This window comes from Salvelinus fontinalis, chromosome 1 (genome assembly GCF_029448725.1).
Source record: "Salvelinus fontinalis isolate EN_2023a chromosome 1, ASM2944872v1, whole genome shotgun sequence".
Classification (NCBI taxonomy): Eukaryota; Metazoa; Chordata; class Actinopteri; order Salmoniformes; family Salmonidae; genus Salvelinus; species Salvelinus fontinalis.
In genome coordinates this window covers 28,012,324-28,029,932 of record NC_074665.1, presented here as the reverse complement: position 1 = coordinate 28,029,932, position 17,609 = coordinate 28,012,324, and the positions used below count along the sequence as shown (strand labels likewise).

Sequence of the window (17,609 nt, the reverse complement as noted above, 5' to 3'; positions counted from 1 at the left end):
AATATCCTCCACGCATTCAGAACATTGTCAAACATGTGGAAGGGAACAGAGAGTAGGCTTGCCGCTTGACTTGACCTTGCCCTGATGTGTTAGTTACCTTCTCAAAAATGCCAGAGTCGTGGCTCTTCATCTTGGAGCTGAAGCTGTAAGGCTTGAGGGCTGGGAGCTCGGTTGTGTCCTTGCCGATATCGCAGGACACCTGGCGGCTAGCCGGCCTGGAGCCCATACTGGAGAGGTCAGCCTCCGTATCTGTCCAGCCCTGGGAGAAGGACCATTACATAACCGTCAGACAGACGCCTGGACAGACAGACAAACAGACACATACATGTATCAGGACATATTTATCCGTACCGATTCGCTGTCGGAGGCGGAGGAGAGGCGGGACTTGACGGTGCTGGTGCGGCGTAAGCGATCGCTGATGTCGGAGGTCTGGCTGGTGACAGTGGAGCGTCTGGTGGACATGAAGCTGCTCTCGGTGGAGCGCAGGTCACGTCTACGTACACACAGCAACACACCGAGACACGGGATGTACTTGGCTATGGCCATCCTGAAGACAGAATGGAGTGGGGAAAATAAGGAGATGTACCCACATGAAAAAATACTACAGTTTACTATCGAATAGTACAGTACTTAGTATCCCTCGATCATGTGTAGTACTTTTATTATAGAATGTCAGTATACGGTAGAACAGTGTTTCCCAACCCTGGTCCGCAAGTACCCCCAACAGTACAGATTTTTGTTGTAGCCCTTGACAAACACACCTCATTAAGCTCATTGAGGGCTTGATGATTAATTGACAAGTTGAATCAGGTGTCCTTGTCCATAGTTGCAATAAAAAAATGTGCTGTTGGGGGTACTCGACGACTGGGGTTTGGAAACACTGCTCTAGAATACTACAGTAAATACTACTGTATTATCCACACAAAAAACACTGTAGTAAATACTACAGTAATGGCCGCAAAAACGGTACACTTTTTAAACTACTGCAGTATTGCATCTGCAAATATCACAATTTGTGCCACCCATAAGTGAGAAACTTACATGCCAATGTGCAAAGGTATGAGGTATTTTAGGTCGACACAGTATGTACATGAAGGTAAAGTGACTAGGCATCAGGATTAGGGCTGTTGCGGTGACCATATTACTGCCACACCTGCAGTCATGAGTCATCACCACAGTAAAATTCCACGTGACCGGTGAGTCACTGTAATATCCTTTTATGCACTATGGACATGCTTTTGTAGTACCCAACTTGCTAACTACCATCAGGTCCTAATGGGCTGGAACTCAGTTTTCTATTGTCACTGACCACTCTGACGTCAATGCAAATGCAGTCGAAAATCACATCAAACACTCATCAACAAAACAGTAGGCCTACAGTACTTTTAAAACTCACCTCGCTGAAGGCTAATCAATTTGAAGAAGGAACTTCAACAGCAGGTTGAAACTGAGTGTAAAACATGCTGTTTCAAAGCCTAACAACGAAATGGACAGTGCTTTCTAAGGTGACGATTAATTCAAAACAACCATATGCATCTTAGAGCTTATGCACATGATCAGGATAGGTATTAATAAGAGTAAAATAAAGGACAGAGCAGCAGCAGCAGCAGCAGCAGTAAATGATGAGTGTAAAAATGTGTGTGTAATATGTATACATGTGTGTTTGTCTTGTGTCGATCTGAGTGTGTGTGTTATGTGTGTGTGGGCGTATGTAGTGTATGTGTGTGGCTTTTGCGTGGGAGTGTCAATCTAGTGTCTGTGAGTGTGTATATGGTTTGTATATATAGTCTAGTGAGTGTGCGTAGGGTCAGTGACTAGCCAGGGGCCTGATGTATCATGTCAGAGGAAATTATGACTAACACTGAAAACCTCTGGACATTCAGTACTACAGTACGACTCTTGGCCTTCCATTCTAACCCCCTCTCACCGGCTGTACAATATAATCTTGTTGCCATCTGATGCACAGTCAAATGTCATAAAAAATCAACACAGCAAAGCTCCCCCTCTCTGCCATGCCCAAATTGTTTTGCTACTGATGATATCTGGAAATGTGTATGTATGCCCTGGCCTGTCTACTGTTGCTAGCCCCAATTCTGACTTGTTCTCAGATTTCGGCTTCACGGATTTCTGCCCTCGGAAAACCTTGGGTATTCTTCAAGTTAACACTAGAAGCTGAAGTGGATCAGTTGAAAGTCTGGGTTCACAGCTCCAATCCAGATGTGTTGGTCATTACTGAGACATGGTTAAGAATAAGTGTTCTAAAACACTGATTTGAACATTTCTGGTTATAACCTTTTTCTGCAAGACAGATCTTCCAAATGTGGTGGAGTGGCAATCTTTACCAAGGAACACCTTCAGTGCTCGGTTGTCTCCACCAAGTCTGTCCCCAAACAATTTGATTTGCTGGTTTTAAGCATTCATCTTTCAAATAGCTCTTTGTTGACTGTTGCTGGGTGTTCAAATCAAATCAAATTGTATTGGTCACATACGCGTGATTAGCAGATGTTATTGCTCTGAGCTCATCAACTTTGTTATCCAAAGACTGAACATTAGCAAGTAATATACTCGGAAGCGGTGGGTGGTGTGCGCACCTCCTAAGAATCAGCTTGATTCCCTTTGTCGAAGATGCTTGGACCTTATTATTTTAAATTTTCAGTGGTATTGTTAACTAGCATGCCCCCATAAAGAAAATTTTAATTAAAAACAGGTTCAGTTCTTTACTCAACCATGATCTGGCAGAGTTACTCCAACTCAAGAACACCATTTGGCGAAAGGCTCGGCACACAAATACTTAGGCTGATTGGCAAATGGGAAATAAGTTCAGGCAAATAGGAAATACGTGCACTCAGGCTATCCGGAAGGCCAAAGTTAGTTACTGTACTTTCAGGAGCAGTTCTCTCTGTGGATCTAACCCCAAGATGTTCTGGAAAACAGTGAAAGACCTGGAGAATAAACCCTCCTCTTCACAGCTGCCCATGTCCCTTAATGTTGATGTTGCGGTTGTTACTGACAAGGAGCGTATGGCTGAGCTCTTTAATCGTCACTTCAAGTCAGGATTCATATTTGACTCAGCCATGTCTGTCCAACACTTCCTCTTCTCCCATTCCTTCTAATGCTACTAGCCCTGATGCTCCTCCCTCTTTTCCCCCTGCCCCGCTACACAGCTTCTCCCTGCAGGCAGTCACTGAGTCTGAGGGGGTAAAAGAGGTCCATAAACTTGACCCCAAAAAACATCTGGGTCAAATGGTTTAGAACTTTTCTTCTTTAAGGTTGCAGCCCCTACCATTGCCGAGCCCATCTCTCACCTTTTTAACCGGTCTCTCCTCTCTAGGGAGGCTCCTAGTGCTTGGAAGGCAGCCACGGTGCATTCTTTATTTAAAGGGGGAGATCAAGCTGATCGTAATGGTTATAGAACCAATTTATATCTTGCCTTGTTTATCAAAAGTGTTGGGAAAAAAGTGTCAATAATCAACGGACTGGCTCAGGCACTGCCTGTCACCAAGGGAGTACCCCAAGGCTAGATCCTAGGCCCCACACTCTTCTCAATTTACATCAACAACATAGCTCAGACAGTAGGAAGCGCTCAACAAAGCTTTCTTAGTGTCCAACAAATTTTCTCTGCCCTTAACCTTGTTCTGAACACCTCCAAAACAAAGGTCACGTGATTCGGTAAGAAAAATGCCCACCACCAGTGTGATTAATACCTCTGAGGGTTCAGAGCTTGAGGTAGTAACCTCACAAGTACTTGGGAGTATGGATAGGGAGTATGGCTAAATGGTACACTGCCCTTCTCTCAGCATATATCCAAGCTGCAGGCTAAGGTTGCATCTAGACTTGGTTTCCTCTATCGTAATCGCACCTCTTTCACTCCAGCTAACCTCCAAACTAACCCTGATTCAGATGACTATCCTACCCATGCTACATTACGGAGATGTCATTTATAGATTGGCAGGTAAGGGTGCTTTCGAGCGGCTAGATGTTCTTTACCTTTCGGCCATCCGATTATCCACCAATGCTCCTTATAGGATACATCACTGCACTCTATACCCCTCTGTAAAGTGGCCATCTCTGAATACCCGACACAAGACCCACTGGTTGATGCTTATTTATAAAACCTTCTTTGGCCTCACGCCCCCCTATCTGAGATACCTACTACAACCCTCATCCTCCATATACAACACCCGTTCTGCCAGTCACATTCTCTTAAATATCCCGAAAGCACACACGTCCCTGGGTCGATTCTCTTTTCAGTTCGCTGCATCTAGCGACTGGAATGAGCTGCAACAAAACACTCAAACTGGACAGTTTTCTCTCCATCTCGTCATTCAAAGACTCAATTATGGACGCTTTTACTCACACTTGTGGCTGCATATCGTGATCTATTGTTGTCTCTACCTTTTTGCCCTTTGTGCTGTTGTCTGTGCCTAACAATGTTTGTACCATGTTTGTGCTGCTAACATGTTGTGCTGCTGCCATGTTGTGTTGCTTCCATATTGTCATGTTGTGTTGCTAACATGGTGTGTTGTCATGTGTTGCTGCCATGCTCTGTTGTTGTCTTAGGACTCTCTTTATGTAGTGTTGTGGTGTTGCTCTTGTCGTGATGTGTGTTTTGTCCTACATTTTTATTTGTAATCTCCCATTCCCTGCAGGAGGCCTTTCGCCTCTTGGTAGGCTGTCATTGTATGTAAGAATTTGTTCTTAATTGACTTGCCTCGTAAATCAAAGTTAAATAAAAAATATTGTATGTACACTACCGGTCAAAAGCCTTAGAACATCTACTCATTCAATGGTTTTTCTTTTTTTTTTGTTGCTATTTTCTACATTGTAGAAAAGTAGAGAAGACATCAAAACCATGAAATAACACATATGGAATCATGTAGTAACCAAAAAAGTGTTAAACAAATCAAAATATATTTTATATTTGAGATCCTTCAAATAGCCACCCTTTGCATTGATGACAGCTCTGCACACTCTTGGCATTCTCTCAACCAGCTTCACCTGGAATGCTTTTCCAACAGTCTTTAAGGAGTTCCTACATATGCTGAGCACTTGTTGGCTGCTTTTCCTTCACTCCGCGGTCTGACTCATCCTAAACCATCTCAATTTGGTTGAGGTCTGGGTATTGTGAAGGGCCAGGTCCTCTGATGCAGCACTCCATCACTCTCCTTCTTAGTAAAATAGCCCTTACACAGCTTGGAGGTGTATTGGGTCATTGTCTTGTTGAAAAACAAATGACAGTCCCACTAAGCATCAAACCAGATGGGAAGGCATATCACTGCAGAATGCTGTGGTAGCCATGCTGGTTAAGTGTGCCTGAATTCTAAACAAATCACTGACAGCGTCACCAGCAAAGCACCCCCACACAATAACACCTCCTCCTCCATGCTTTACGGTGGGGAAATACACATGCGGAGATCATCCATTCACCCACACCGCATCTCACAAAGACATGGCGGTTGGAACCAAAAATCTCCAATTTGGACTCCAGACCAAAAGACACATTTCCACTGGTCTAATGTCCATTGCTCATGTTTCTTGGCCACTAGCAAGTCTCTTCTTCTTATTGGTGTCCTTTAGTAGTGGTTTCTTTTCAGCAATTCGACCATGAAGGCCTGATTCACACAGTCTCCTCTGAACAGTTGATGTTGAGATGTGTCTGTTACTTGAACTCTGTGAAGCATTTATTTGGGCTGCAATTTCTGAGGCTGGTAACTCTAATGAACTGAGTCTTCCATTCCTACGGCGGTCCTCATGAGAGCCAGTTTCATCATAGCGCTTGATGGATTTTGCAACTGCACTTGAAGAAACTTTCAAAGCTCTTGAAATGTTCGGTATTGACTGACCTTCATGTTTTAAAGTAATGATGGACTGTCATTTCTCTTTGCTTATTTGAGCTGTTCTTGCCATAATGTGGATTTAGTATTTTACCAAATATGGCTATCTTCTGTATACCCCACCTTCCTTGTCACAACACAACTGATTGGCTCAAATGCATTAAGAAGGAAATAAATTCTACAAATTAACTTCCAAGATGGCACACCTGTTAATTGAAATGCATTCCAGGTGACTACCTCATGAAGCTGGTTGAGAGAATGCCAAGAGTGTGCAGAGCTGTCATCAAAGCAAAGGGTGGCTATTTGAAGAATCTAAAATCTAAAATCTATTTTGATTTGTTTAAGACTTTTTTAAATATTATTCCATATGTGTTATTTCATAGTTTCGATGTGTTCATTATTATTCTACAATGGAGAAAATAGTAAAAAATAAGAAAAACCCTTGAATGAGTAGGTTTTCTAAAACGTTTGACCGGTAGTGTATATCCAACATGCAAGCAATAATTTACCTTAAGCAGTGAACCTAAATTACTAAAAAACTAAAAGTACACAGCGGTAAATAATCTAGGTCCCCTATATATTCATTCTTAGAATCCTTCCTGTGTGGTGAGAATATTATAATGATGTCCAGTTGAGTTAATATCCAGGTTCATGAGTGATTGTAGAGTGGAGAGTTTAGTCTGATCGCTAGCTAACAAGGACAATACCCTTCCTGTCTCTCAGATTTGATAGATTCTCATGGGATGGAATGGAATGGTTCACTGGGGTAGTTATCACATTAGTGTAATAAAAAACAACAAAAGAATAGCTCTTTGACTTTGTTGCTCAACGTAATTCCCAAATGGGGTTCGGCTGCGTAAGAAGATTTGACTCATAATGCAATAATAGAAACAATAGAAACCAATAGGTTTGATATTTAATTTTTTGGGCAGCAAGAATACGGTACCTGTACTTTGGGTGGGTGATGGCATAGATGATGGGGTTGTGAATGGCGGAAGCCTTGGCGATCACAGCAGGAACTGAGTTCATGTATGGGGTCAGAATATCTGCATACCTACAGGAGACATGGAGAAGACAGGGAGAGAAGGCTGTTAAGCTGTGAGGCAGAATTATACAATATATAAAGTACCTGAAGGGTCAAGGTTCGAAAATGTTGCTGCGGCATTGTAGTATTTGTATAGAAAGAATACAAAGTGATTTTATAAGTGGGTATACAGATGTAGGGTCTTAATTTTCTACAGCATGAAAACAATCCTGCAGCAATAGGAAATTATTCATTTTAATCCACTTAATAATTTACAACATATTTTTAGAGGTTACTACATTTTCCATAATGGAAAATCAAGTCAGAAATTTCAAAGTGGAAATTACAAACTTCAGAAGCCTTTTTAAACCTCAGGTTTAAAATGTCTGTGACACCTGTATGCGCCCATGCCCTGTTGCAGCAATATCAGGTGGGGGGTCCCCATGGGGCAGGTTGGTGTGGAATCCTGGGTCCTTTTCCCGTGACAGAGGCAGGCAATCGATACGTACTTGTGTCCGTCGACTATTTTACCAAGTGGCCAGAGGCCTATGCGGCCCCCGACCAGGGCACCTCAACCACTGCCAACAAGCTGGTGGAGGAGATGTTCTACCAGTTTGGAGCACCGGAAGAACTCCACGGTGATCAGGGATGACATTTTGAAGCTAAGGTGTTAGCGATATGGACTTTGGTGATACAGCTGGCCACTCTCACCTTCAACGACCAGAAAGACTGGGACCGACATCTGCCATTGGTCTTGGGAGTACCTCCACCACCTTCAGCAGCGCCAGGACACAGCCCACGACTTAACAGAAGCAGGGGTAAAGCAGAAGAAGGTATACAACACTCTCTGTCGAGGTCAGCCTTTTCAGACTGCCCAAGATGTGTGGGTATACAGCCTCCGGCGCAAGCATGGTCTGAGCCCGAAACGAATGAGTCACTGGGAAGGCCCATGCCTGGTTCCGGAGCGACTTTCTGACATGGTGTATCGCAGCCAGCCACCACGAGTGGTGGTCCTCCATCAGGATCGTCTGGCGCCTTACCAACCTCATACACCTCATGAAGTGGAAATAGAGGGTGAGATGGTGGTTACTCCTCACAGCCCTGGACCATTGGACAACGTAGCGGTTTCCTCACCTGAGGGGCAAGGTCAGAATGGGACACCCCCACAGCCCCCAGGGCACCGCTGCCACAGGCTCCTGTCTCGAGGTCAGGATGGCAACCCCACGGAAATCACAACGCTGCCGCTGAAGACCCACGTCCAGGTTTCAGGACTTTGTGTTGGATTTCGGGGTTGTCGGGAACGACTGACCCCTTAGGTGGGGGAAATGTAGAGGCGGCAGCCTATTAGACTGCCGCTAGTGACAGGAACGAGCTGCAAAAAACACTCAAACTGGACAGTTTTCTCTCCATCTCGTCATTCAAAGACTCAATCATGGACACTCTTACTGACCCTTGTGGCTGCTTCACGTATTGGCTGCTTTATTGTTGTCTCTACCTTCTTGCCCTTTGTGCTGTTGTCTGTGCCCAATAATGTTTGTACCATGTTTTGTGCTGCTATAATGTTGTGCTGCTGCCATGTTGTGTTGCTACCGTATTGTTGTCATGTGTTGCTGCCATGCTGTGTTGTTGTCTTGAGTCTCTCTTTATGTAGTGTTGTGGTGTCTCTCTTGTCGTGATGTGTGTTTTGTCCTACATTTACATTTTTTATCCCAGCCCCTGTCCCCAAAGGAAGCCTTTTGGTAGGCCGTCATTATAAATAGGAATTTGTTCTTAACTGACTTGCCTAGTTAAATTAAGAATAAAAAGGAAAGAAAAAAAGAGGATTTGGAGGTGTGGCTTGTTGGAGGCACGGCCTTGGGCTAGCTCTTTTTGGACAAACCGTTGGTGAAAGTGTCATTCCAGGTAATTGATTTTGCTGTACTCTCTTGATAAGCACTAAGCTTGTATGCTGCCAGTTCTGTAGATTCAATATGATTGATATAAGTGCATGTGATACCAAATAGCCTTCTAGAGTTCCATTAAGACAGGCACCGTTTCGTTGAAACACAGTACATATCAAAAGCACTCACCCTGCAAATGCAGTCAGGGCCACAACAGAGTATGGGGACCAAGAGATTACATAGAGGAGGATGACTATCAGAGCAATCTTAGCCATCTTCCACTCATTCTTCAGCCGACGGAAACTCTTAATTGAATCTCTGGTGCTCCCATTGCAGTTGATCTTGGATACAGCCCTATGAGACACACACACACACAGAAAAATAAATGCGAAATGTGAGAAATTTGAAATTTCAGAGAATCCAATTTCAGTAACTTGCAACGCACTTTCTTCACTTCATTTAATTGGACACACATTCAGTGATATCTCTAGAGCAGCTCTCTTGCATCCAATCCGCGTACCTGTTCGTTGTACGTATGGCTCTGAAGATGAAAAAGTAGCAGTACATGATGACGATCAGGGGGATGAAGAAGACAAAGGTGAAGAGCAACATGGTGTAGGCACGCACTGACGGGGTAAAGGTCACATAGTCCCATGAACAGGAGGTCAACAGGCCCTCTGGAACATAGGCGCCTGGGGGAGGTAAAGGGGGGGGAGTAAGGGAGAAAGGGGGATGGGAAAGAAGTGTGAAAGTGGTAGAGAAAGGAGGAAAGGAGAGATGGGACATAGAAAGTCGGAAAAGGAAAAGGGGGAAAATGGCAGAAAATAAGTAGTGGGATACGATATTGTCAAAACCTTTCTTCTCCAACAGAACTTCTAAGTCGTCTACAAGTTGTCCTTCACGCGTCATCTATTGAAGCCCTGCTATGGTAAAACTGTCAGAGTGCCAGGGAAAGTTAAGGATACTCACATCAATTGGAAGACGCAGGAACATCAAAGCTTGCATCAAGGAAGCACTTCTGATGATCTAAACGCTCTGGACGATCAAAGCCTCAAAGTGAATAATGGAGCAGTTTTGTTTAGCTTTTATGTTCTTGATGTTATTGCCCCTGAATGACGTGATAATCAGCGGAGATGAGGCAGAGATCGGGCCGTCAGATGGGCTTAAGGAGACAGACGCCCTGTGTGTGGTCGGACAGGACACGCGGGCTGCGGAACAATGTCTGGGGTGGCATGCCTGCACGCAGACCCCAGCCACAGACGGCTGCAGGGGGTAAGCAGGCCATGATCTGCTACCTCTCTCCCCAAATCCCCTCCACATTGCCTGAGTTAGTGTGTCGCTCTTAAGGCCCTTTCCAGCATGTCACCCATAGTGTGCTAGACAGAATAGTGTTGTCAATTTGGAGCTGCTGGATCAATTTGTTATTTGCCAGAGATTTGCACTGTTATGGGGTGTGAGCCATTCTGAGTACAGTATACTGTAAGGCCAGGCCAATATGAGGCTTATGAGGGGCCCATTCCAGCCAGTTTGCCTGGTAGTTTCATTCTCATTCTTCTCACTGAAAGATCTCAGGCAGCTCAGCATATCTGATCAAATGCCCAAATCCTTATGCTTAAACTAAGCTACTGCAGACTAGAGTTCAAAGAGAGAACACAGAGCCAGGGGTAGCACTCTCTCCTGCTGTCTTTCTCTCTCTCCTGCGGTCTTTCTCTCTCTCCTGCTGTCTTTCTCTCTCCTGTGGTCTTTCTCTCTCTCCTGCTGTCTTTCTCTCTCTCCTGCTGTCTTTCTCTCTCTCCTGCGGTATTTCTCTCTCCTGCGGTCTTTCTCTCTATCCTGCGGTCTTTCTCTCTATCCTGCGGTCTTTCTCTCTATCCTGCGGTCTTTCTCTCTCTCCTGTGGTCTTTCTCTCTCTCCTGCGGTCTTTCTCTCTCTTCTGCGGTCTTCCTCTCTCTCCTGCTGTCTTTCTCTCTCTCCTGCTCTCTTTCTCTCTCTCCTGCGGTATTTCTCTCTCCTGTGGTCTTTCTCTCTCTCCTGTGGACTTTCTCTCTCTCCTGCGGTCTTTCTCTCTCTCTTGCTGTCTTTCTCTCTCTCCTGCTGTCTTTCTCTCTCCTGCTGTCTTTCTCTCTCTCCTGCGGTCTTTCTCACTCTCCTGCGGCCTTTCTCTCTCTCCTGCTGTCTTTCTCTCTCTCCTGCGGTCTTTCTCTCTCTCATGCGGTCTTTCTCTCTCCTGTGGTCTTTCTCTCTCTCCTGCTGTCTTTCTCTCTCTCCTGCGGTCTTTCTCACTCTCCTGCGGCCTTTCTCTCTCTCCTGCAGTCTTTCTCTCCTGCAGTCTTTCTCTCTCTCCTGCGGTCTTTCTCTCTCTCCTGCTGTCTTTCTCTCTCTCCTGCGGTCTTTCTCTCTCTCCTACGGTCTTTCTCTCTCTCCTGCGGTCTTTCTCTCTCTCCTGCTGTCTTTCTCTCTCTCCTGCTGTCTTTCTCTCTCCTGCTGTCTTTCTCTCTCTCCTGTTGTCTTTCTTTCTTTGCTGCTGTCTTTCTCTCTCTGCTGTTGTCTTTCTCTCTCTCTCTCTCTTGCTGTCTTTCCCTCACATATATAGCACATGGGGATGTGTGAAACGTACTCCTCATCCTGAAATGTTCCCACTTGCGCCAGCGAACAGCTAGCTTTTCACGTGGTGCCCACTGGCAAGACACTTCAGGAGGGTGGTCACGTGTTCTAGCAAGGCAGAGGTCGTGAGTTTGCGCCAGGTATGGGCCGAATCGGTAGGAAGTGGTACTTCCTAAGCAAGCACTGTGGCGTCCTTTACAGTGGTGCCGTGACCCGGATCTACAGTTGCGCTCAGCTCAACGCTGTGGTCGCTGTTGAGTAAGTTTGAGGGGAGAATGTAGCACATGGGGATGTGTGAAACTTACTCCTCAAACGGAAGTGTCCCCACTTGCACCAGCGAATCGCTAGCTTTTCGCGTGGTGCAGACTGGTAAGACGCTTCAGGAGGGCGGACATGTGTGCTAGCAAGGCAGAGGTCCCGAGTTCGTGCCAGGTATGGGCCGAATCGTGAGGAAATGGTTCACGCTGCTTGCTTAGCTGCTTCCTTTACACATATACTGACACAATCACGACTCTTCCATACAGTGTATACAGCCCTGGCATCCTACAACCTCATCCTAAGCTTGGCTCATGACCCAGGATTATGCTCTCTCTCTCTCCCTCTCTCTGTGTGTGCGTGTGCGTGTGTGTGTGTGGACTTACTCCAGCCAAAGAAAGGGGGCAGGCTCCATCCCAATGAGTAGACCCAGGCAGCCATGAGGATGAGCAGCGCTCGTTTCTTGGACAGCACCCCGATGGAGGCCAGTGGACGTGTAATCACAAAGTAGCGGTCCACTGCTATCACCATCAGAGTGATCATAGAGCAGATCCCAAATAGAGCCCCACAGAACGCATACAGCTCACAGCCTAGAGGACACAGAGACAGCACAGTTCATGACTGAGAGACAAATAGAAAGAGAGGGTGAAAGAGAAACAGCATGTCGGTTGGTGTGTTGTAATGCCCCCTGTGGGTGATAGTCCACTCCATAGGCTGGATAATGATCCGAAAAGAACCAGGTCAAACAGAAGGACTGCCTGCAGAGACAGTGGGAGCTGCAGGGGGTAATACTAACCTTATCTCAGATATTATGCAACATACTGTATATATGTATAGAACTATAGACCACCCCACAGCTGTATTAATACAAATCATACACGCCATAGGTCATGCCTTCCTTGGGGTTATATCTTGTGCTGTATGGTAGTAGCCTAGGCTGTTGTTACACACCCTCACTGGTGGGTTATGCCAGGGAAGATTAGACGCCTGAATTTACTGGGGTGTATAGGGTTTAACAATGGCAGAAGTGGGAACACATGTTAAGTACAGCTCTGGTTCTGGCTTTACCAGGGTGATTTTGCAACTGCGGGAACTTTTCGCATGTCTTATTTTGGGAAAAAATATGTTTCTTGAAAAATACTTTTATCAACATAAATACTTTTCTCTTTTTATCAGGAACCATAAATGTGGTATTGGCTGTGAACATTTCATTCAATAATCCATGTAATTGACTCCCTTTTCCCCAATACACCTTCTGCAGGTGTCATTACCATCATATAATAAAACATTTCATTTTAGTTTAAAACTTAATCACAAACACAATAGGATTTGGGATAATTTGGTTTATCTGCCTATAGGATTTGGTAATACAACATTTAGAAATAATTATTTAAATTCCTTATTGCATAAATATTCAATTACTTGTTGAACAATACAATTACCTGTTGAAAATGTTATGTATGTCAACATTTTAAGTAGTTATATGGAGAACAAGTAAGTGCTTTACACCTGAAGAAGACACAAGTGTGATATCTAGGCCGTCATTGTAAATAAAAATTTGTTCTTAACGGACTTGCCTAATAAAATAAAACTCTACATAAAAACTATACGATTATAAAGGTTGAAAATGTATGTAAAACATCACAGCACATTTGAAATATATATGGCACATGGAAACCAAACGATGATGGTCTATGGTGATAGTTGGGATGGGCTGAGAGTGGCTGAGGGTTGGGATTAAAGAGTTTATGTTTGGTAAAGTATTATTATGTATTATTGTTATGTGATTGCTTTATATAAAAGTACCATGTATGTAAAATGTGTATGTAAAATACATGTATATGTAGCAGAAAAGCTGTAAAAAACATTTTTTTTAAGATATTTGTCCTCCGAAGAGGGTGGATGGGTTAAAAAACAAACAAACAAATAATAACTGGGTAGAAATGTATGTTTAAAATATGATTGATTGCTACAAAGACAGTGAATTATTAAGTGATAAGCAGTATTGAGCAGAGGTATACCCTTTTTATGCAATGGTTCTACAAAATGGTGTTACTTGTGATGGTAATGACAGTGATAGTGATGATAATTTGGTACTTTTTGGATTTAACTGCAAGGCCATAAGGTTTACTTAGTTAATTTGATCAGTTATCATTTGATAAACTCCACAATCACAACAGAATGAGATGTGTTTTTTCAAACAGAGAACAATATAGGTGAGTTATGCCGTTGCGGTAATGACACCGTTTTTGTGTGACTTGATGTGTAAAGTGTTGAAAAAGCACTATAATTGATCACTTTGATTGGTGTGATGGTAATTAAGCAATACTGTGAGACAACGGTACTTCATAGAAAATAATATATTTAATGTTAGCTCAGATCCCTTCCAATATGCCACATTTTGTTATGTTACAGCCTTATTCTAGAAGTATTTTTCTCCCTCATCAATCATCATTTTGCTAGGAGACTCAAAATTGAGCTCAGGTGCATCCTGTTTCCATTGATCATCCTTGAGATGTTTCTACAACTTGATTGGAGTCCACCTGTGGTAAATTCAATATATTGGACATGATTTGGAAAAGCACACACCTGTCTATATAAGGTCCCACAGTTGACAGCGCATGTCAGAACAAAAACCAAGCCACGAGGTCGAAGGAAATGTCCATAGAGCGCCGAGCCAGGATTGTGTCGAGGCACAGATCGGGGGAAGGTTACCAAAACATTTCTGCAGCATTGAAGATACCCAAGAAAACAGTGGCCTCCATCATTCTTAAATGGAAGTAGTTTGGAACCATCAAGACTCTTCCTAGAGCTGACTGCCTGGCCAAACTGAGCAATCGGGGGAGAAGGGCTTTGGTCAGGGAGGTGAACAAGAACCCGATGGTCACTCTGACAGAGCTATAGAGTTCCTCTATGGAGATGGAGAACCTTTCAGAAGGACAACCATCTCTGCAGCACTTCACCAATCAGGCGTTTATGGTAGAGTGGCGGAAGCTGCTCCTCAGTAAACGGCACATGACAGCCCGCTTGAAGTTTGCCAAAAGGCACCTAAAGGATTCTCAGACCATGAGAAACAAGATTCTCTGGTCAGGGAGAGGGGAAAATGAATGGACAAAGATCCTTGATGACAACCTGCTCCAGAGTGCTCAGGACCTCAGACTGGGGCGAAGGTTCACATTCCAACAGGACAATGACCCTAAGCACACATCCAAGACGACACAGGAGTGGCTTCGGGACAAGTCTCTGAATGTTCTTGAGTGGCACCAGCCAGAGCCCGGGCTTGAACCTGATCGAACATTCCTGGAGAGACCTGAAAAAGCTGTGCAGCGACGCTCCCCATCCAACTTGACAAGAGCTTGAGAGGATCTGCAGACAAGAATGGGAGAAACTCCCCAAATAAAGGCGTGCCAAGCTTGTAGCGTCATACCCAAGAAGACTTGAGGCTGTAATCGCTAACAAAGGGTCTTCAATAAAGTACTGAGTAAACGGTCTGAATTTTGCAAAAATGTCTAAACCTGTTTTTGCTTTGTCATTATTGTCACACACTGGTCTGTTTCACCTGTCTTCGTGCTTGTCTTCACCCCCCTCCAGGTGTCGCCCATCTTCCCAATTATCCCCTGGGTACTTATGCCTGTGTTCTCTGTTTGTCTGTTTCCAGTTCGTCTTGTTTGTCAAGTCAACCAGTGTTTTCACAGCTCCTGCTTTTCAACAGTCTCTTTTTCTCGCCCTACTGGTTTTGACCTTTGCCTGTCCTGACTCTGAGCCCGCCTGCCTGACCACTCTGTCTGACCTGAGCCCGCCTTCCTGTACCTCTGTCCCACTACTCTCGATTATTGACCCCTGCCTGCCTTGACCTGTCGTTTGCCTGCCCCTGTTGCTGTTATAAACATTGTTATTTCAACACAGTCTGCATTTGGGTCTTACCCGAAACGTGATAATTATGGTATGTGTCTAGATTGCAGAAAAAACAATTGAAACCCTTTTATAATAAGGCTGTAACGTAACAAAATGTGGAATGTTTTCAATCCCTTACCAGATTTATCAACCACACATTTAATTACAGGCGGCGATATTAACTGCATTTTGGATCGTTATATGGATAGGCTTCCTGCTCGCCACTTCACTGAATTCCACCACTTTGTTGCATTATTTAATTGGAACAATGGAACTTGTCGATGTTTGGAGATTACAACACCCTACGGGGATAAGGATTATTATTTCTTCTCACATGTGCATAAATCATTAACAGACTCTAAAGTCACCTCTACCAAGTAACGTTACCATTATATAATTTATGACCACAGTCCCGTTTCATTATAAAAATGGATTTTGGCAGAACAAAGCCTCAATGCAGTTGGTGATTTAATACAACATTAATCAATGAACAATTTCACCAACAAAACAGACAATTTAATTACAGACTATATGTCCCAGAATGATAGTGCTGATGTATCCTACTCCACTTTGTGAGAGGCATTTAAGGCTGTTATGCGTGGGCATATAATATCATGAGGCTCCCATGAAAAAATGTAGGCAGAGAAGCTTATTAGAAAGTGAGGCACAGCTCCCGGTGCTTGATAGAGTTTATATGGAAGCGCCCTTATCTTCCAAGTTGAATTACTTAATAAAACTCAAACATGAATACAATACTATTCTCTCTAATCAAGTAAACACAATGCTATTAAAGATTAGACAAAAACACTTTGAGTTAGGTGACAAGCCGGATAAACTACTGGCGCGCCAGCTGAGAGGTATACAGGCCAAATCTAGTACAGGAGCTGTTACTACGGACCCAAAATAAATAAATGCATGTTTCACAAAGTTTTATCAAGACCTCTACACTTAAGACTACTGTAGATACCGCGCATATTTCTGATTTCCTCCATTCCCGTTCCCTACCTAAATTATGCGCTGCTGCTCAACGGGAATAAAATGCAGAGAGAACTTTAGAAGAGGTTGTCTCCACAGTACATTCCTTCCCCAAAGGTAAAGCGCAGGCTTTGATGGATTTGGTTAAGAGTTTTACAAAGCACATTCAGAAAAGGTTACTCTTATGTTGAGGTTATTTAAACACTCTATTGAAACTCGCAGACTCCCAGAGTCTTTTTCCTATGCTTCCTGGCTGATGTTTTGGTCACTTTTGAATGCTGGCGGTGCTCTCACTCTAGTGGTAGCATGAGACGGAGTCTACAACCCACACAAGTGGCTCAGGTAGTGCAGCTCATCCAGGATGGCACATCAATGCGAACTGTGGCAAAAAGGTTTGCTGTGTCTGTCAGCGTAGTGTCCAGAGCATGCAGGCGCTACCAGGAGACAGGCCAGTACATCAGGAGACGTGGAGGAGGCCGTAGGAGGGCAACAACCCAGCAGCAGGACCGCTACCTCCGCCTTTGTGCAAGGAGGTGCACTGCCAACGCCCTGCAAAATGACCTCCAGCAGGCCACCAATGTGCATTATTGGATAGAAAACACCTTCTAGTTTCTATAGAAGTTGAAATTTTGTCTCTGAGTTGTACAGAACAATTTCTACAGCACTTTTCATGACAGGGTTCAGATTTCAATTTTTTTTACCTCTGATCTGGGGTCTGTTTTTAAGGCGACAGTGAATGCTATGAAGAAACCGACACTGCCTACGTCTTCCTCTGGGTGTCTGTACGTCATCACGCTTTCAATGGAATCGATGGGATATTCACAGCCAGTATAAAAGACCAAAATGTATAGAGACCGCCCTTTCTCGTCGTGCGCCTGAAGCGTGAAGGGCATCGGACCTGCCTCGTTCCAAATCGTTTTCTAACCAGCAATATTTCTCCGGTCATGTTTTTACTCGTTTTAGGTGTTAAAAACATCATAATGTAGTTAATTTGAAACGTTTTATAGCAATTTATAATCGTTTTAGTGCGATTTTGAGGAATTTATTTGTTGTGCACTCTGAAACTTTGGACACGTTTTGGGGTGTCGGTCGTTGGTGGTGGACATTTCGAAGGACAGAGGACATCTATCGACCAAAAGACGT

General features: G+C 44.1%; 1 protein-coding gene across 1 annotated transcript in view; it reads right to left on the bottom strand.

Moving 5' to 3' along the window:
* Window positions 1–17,609, bottom strand: part of LOC129851819 (melanopsin-A-like) — a 76,729-nt gene that overhangs the window by 17,317 nt on the left and 41,803 nt on the right. Inside the window, exons 4-9 of the mRNA XM_055918226.1 lie at window positions 11,984–12,187; window positions 9,259–9,430; window positions 8,928–9,092; window positions 6,781–6,888; window positions 352–547; window positions 98–259 (exon numbers count right to left, since the gene is read on the bottom strand). Of these exons, the coding sequence (XP_055774201.1) occupies window positions 98–259; window positions 352–547; window positions 6,781–6,888; window positions 8,928–9,092; window positions 9,259–9,430; window positions 11,984–12,187 (1,007 nt within the window). The remainder of the gene's footprint in view (window positions 1–97; window positions 260–351; window positions 548–6,780; window positions 6,889–8,927; window positions 9,093–9,258; window positions 9,431–11,983; window positions 12,188–17,609) is intronic.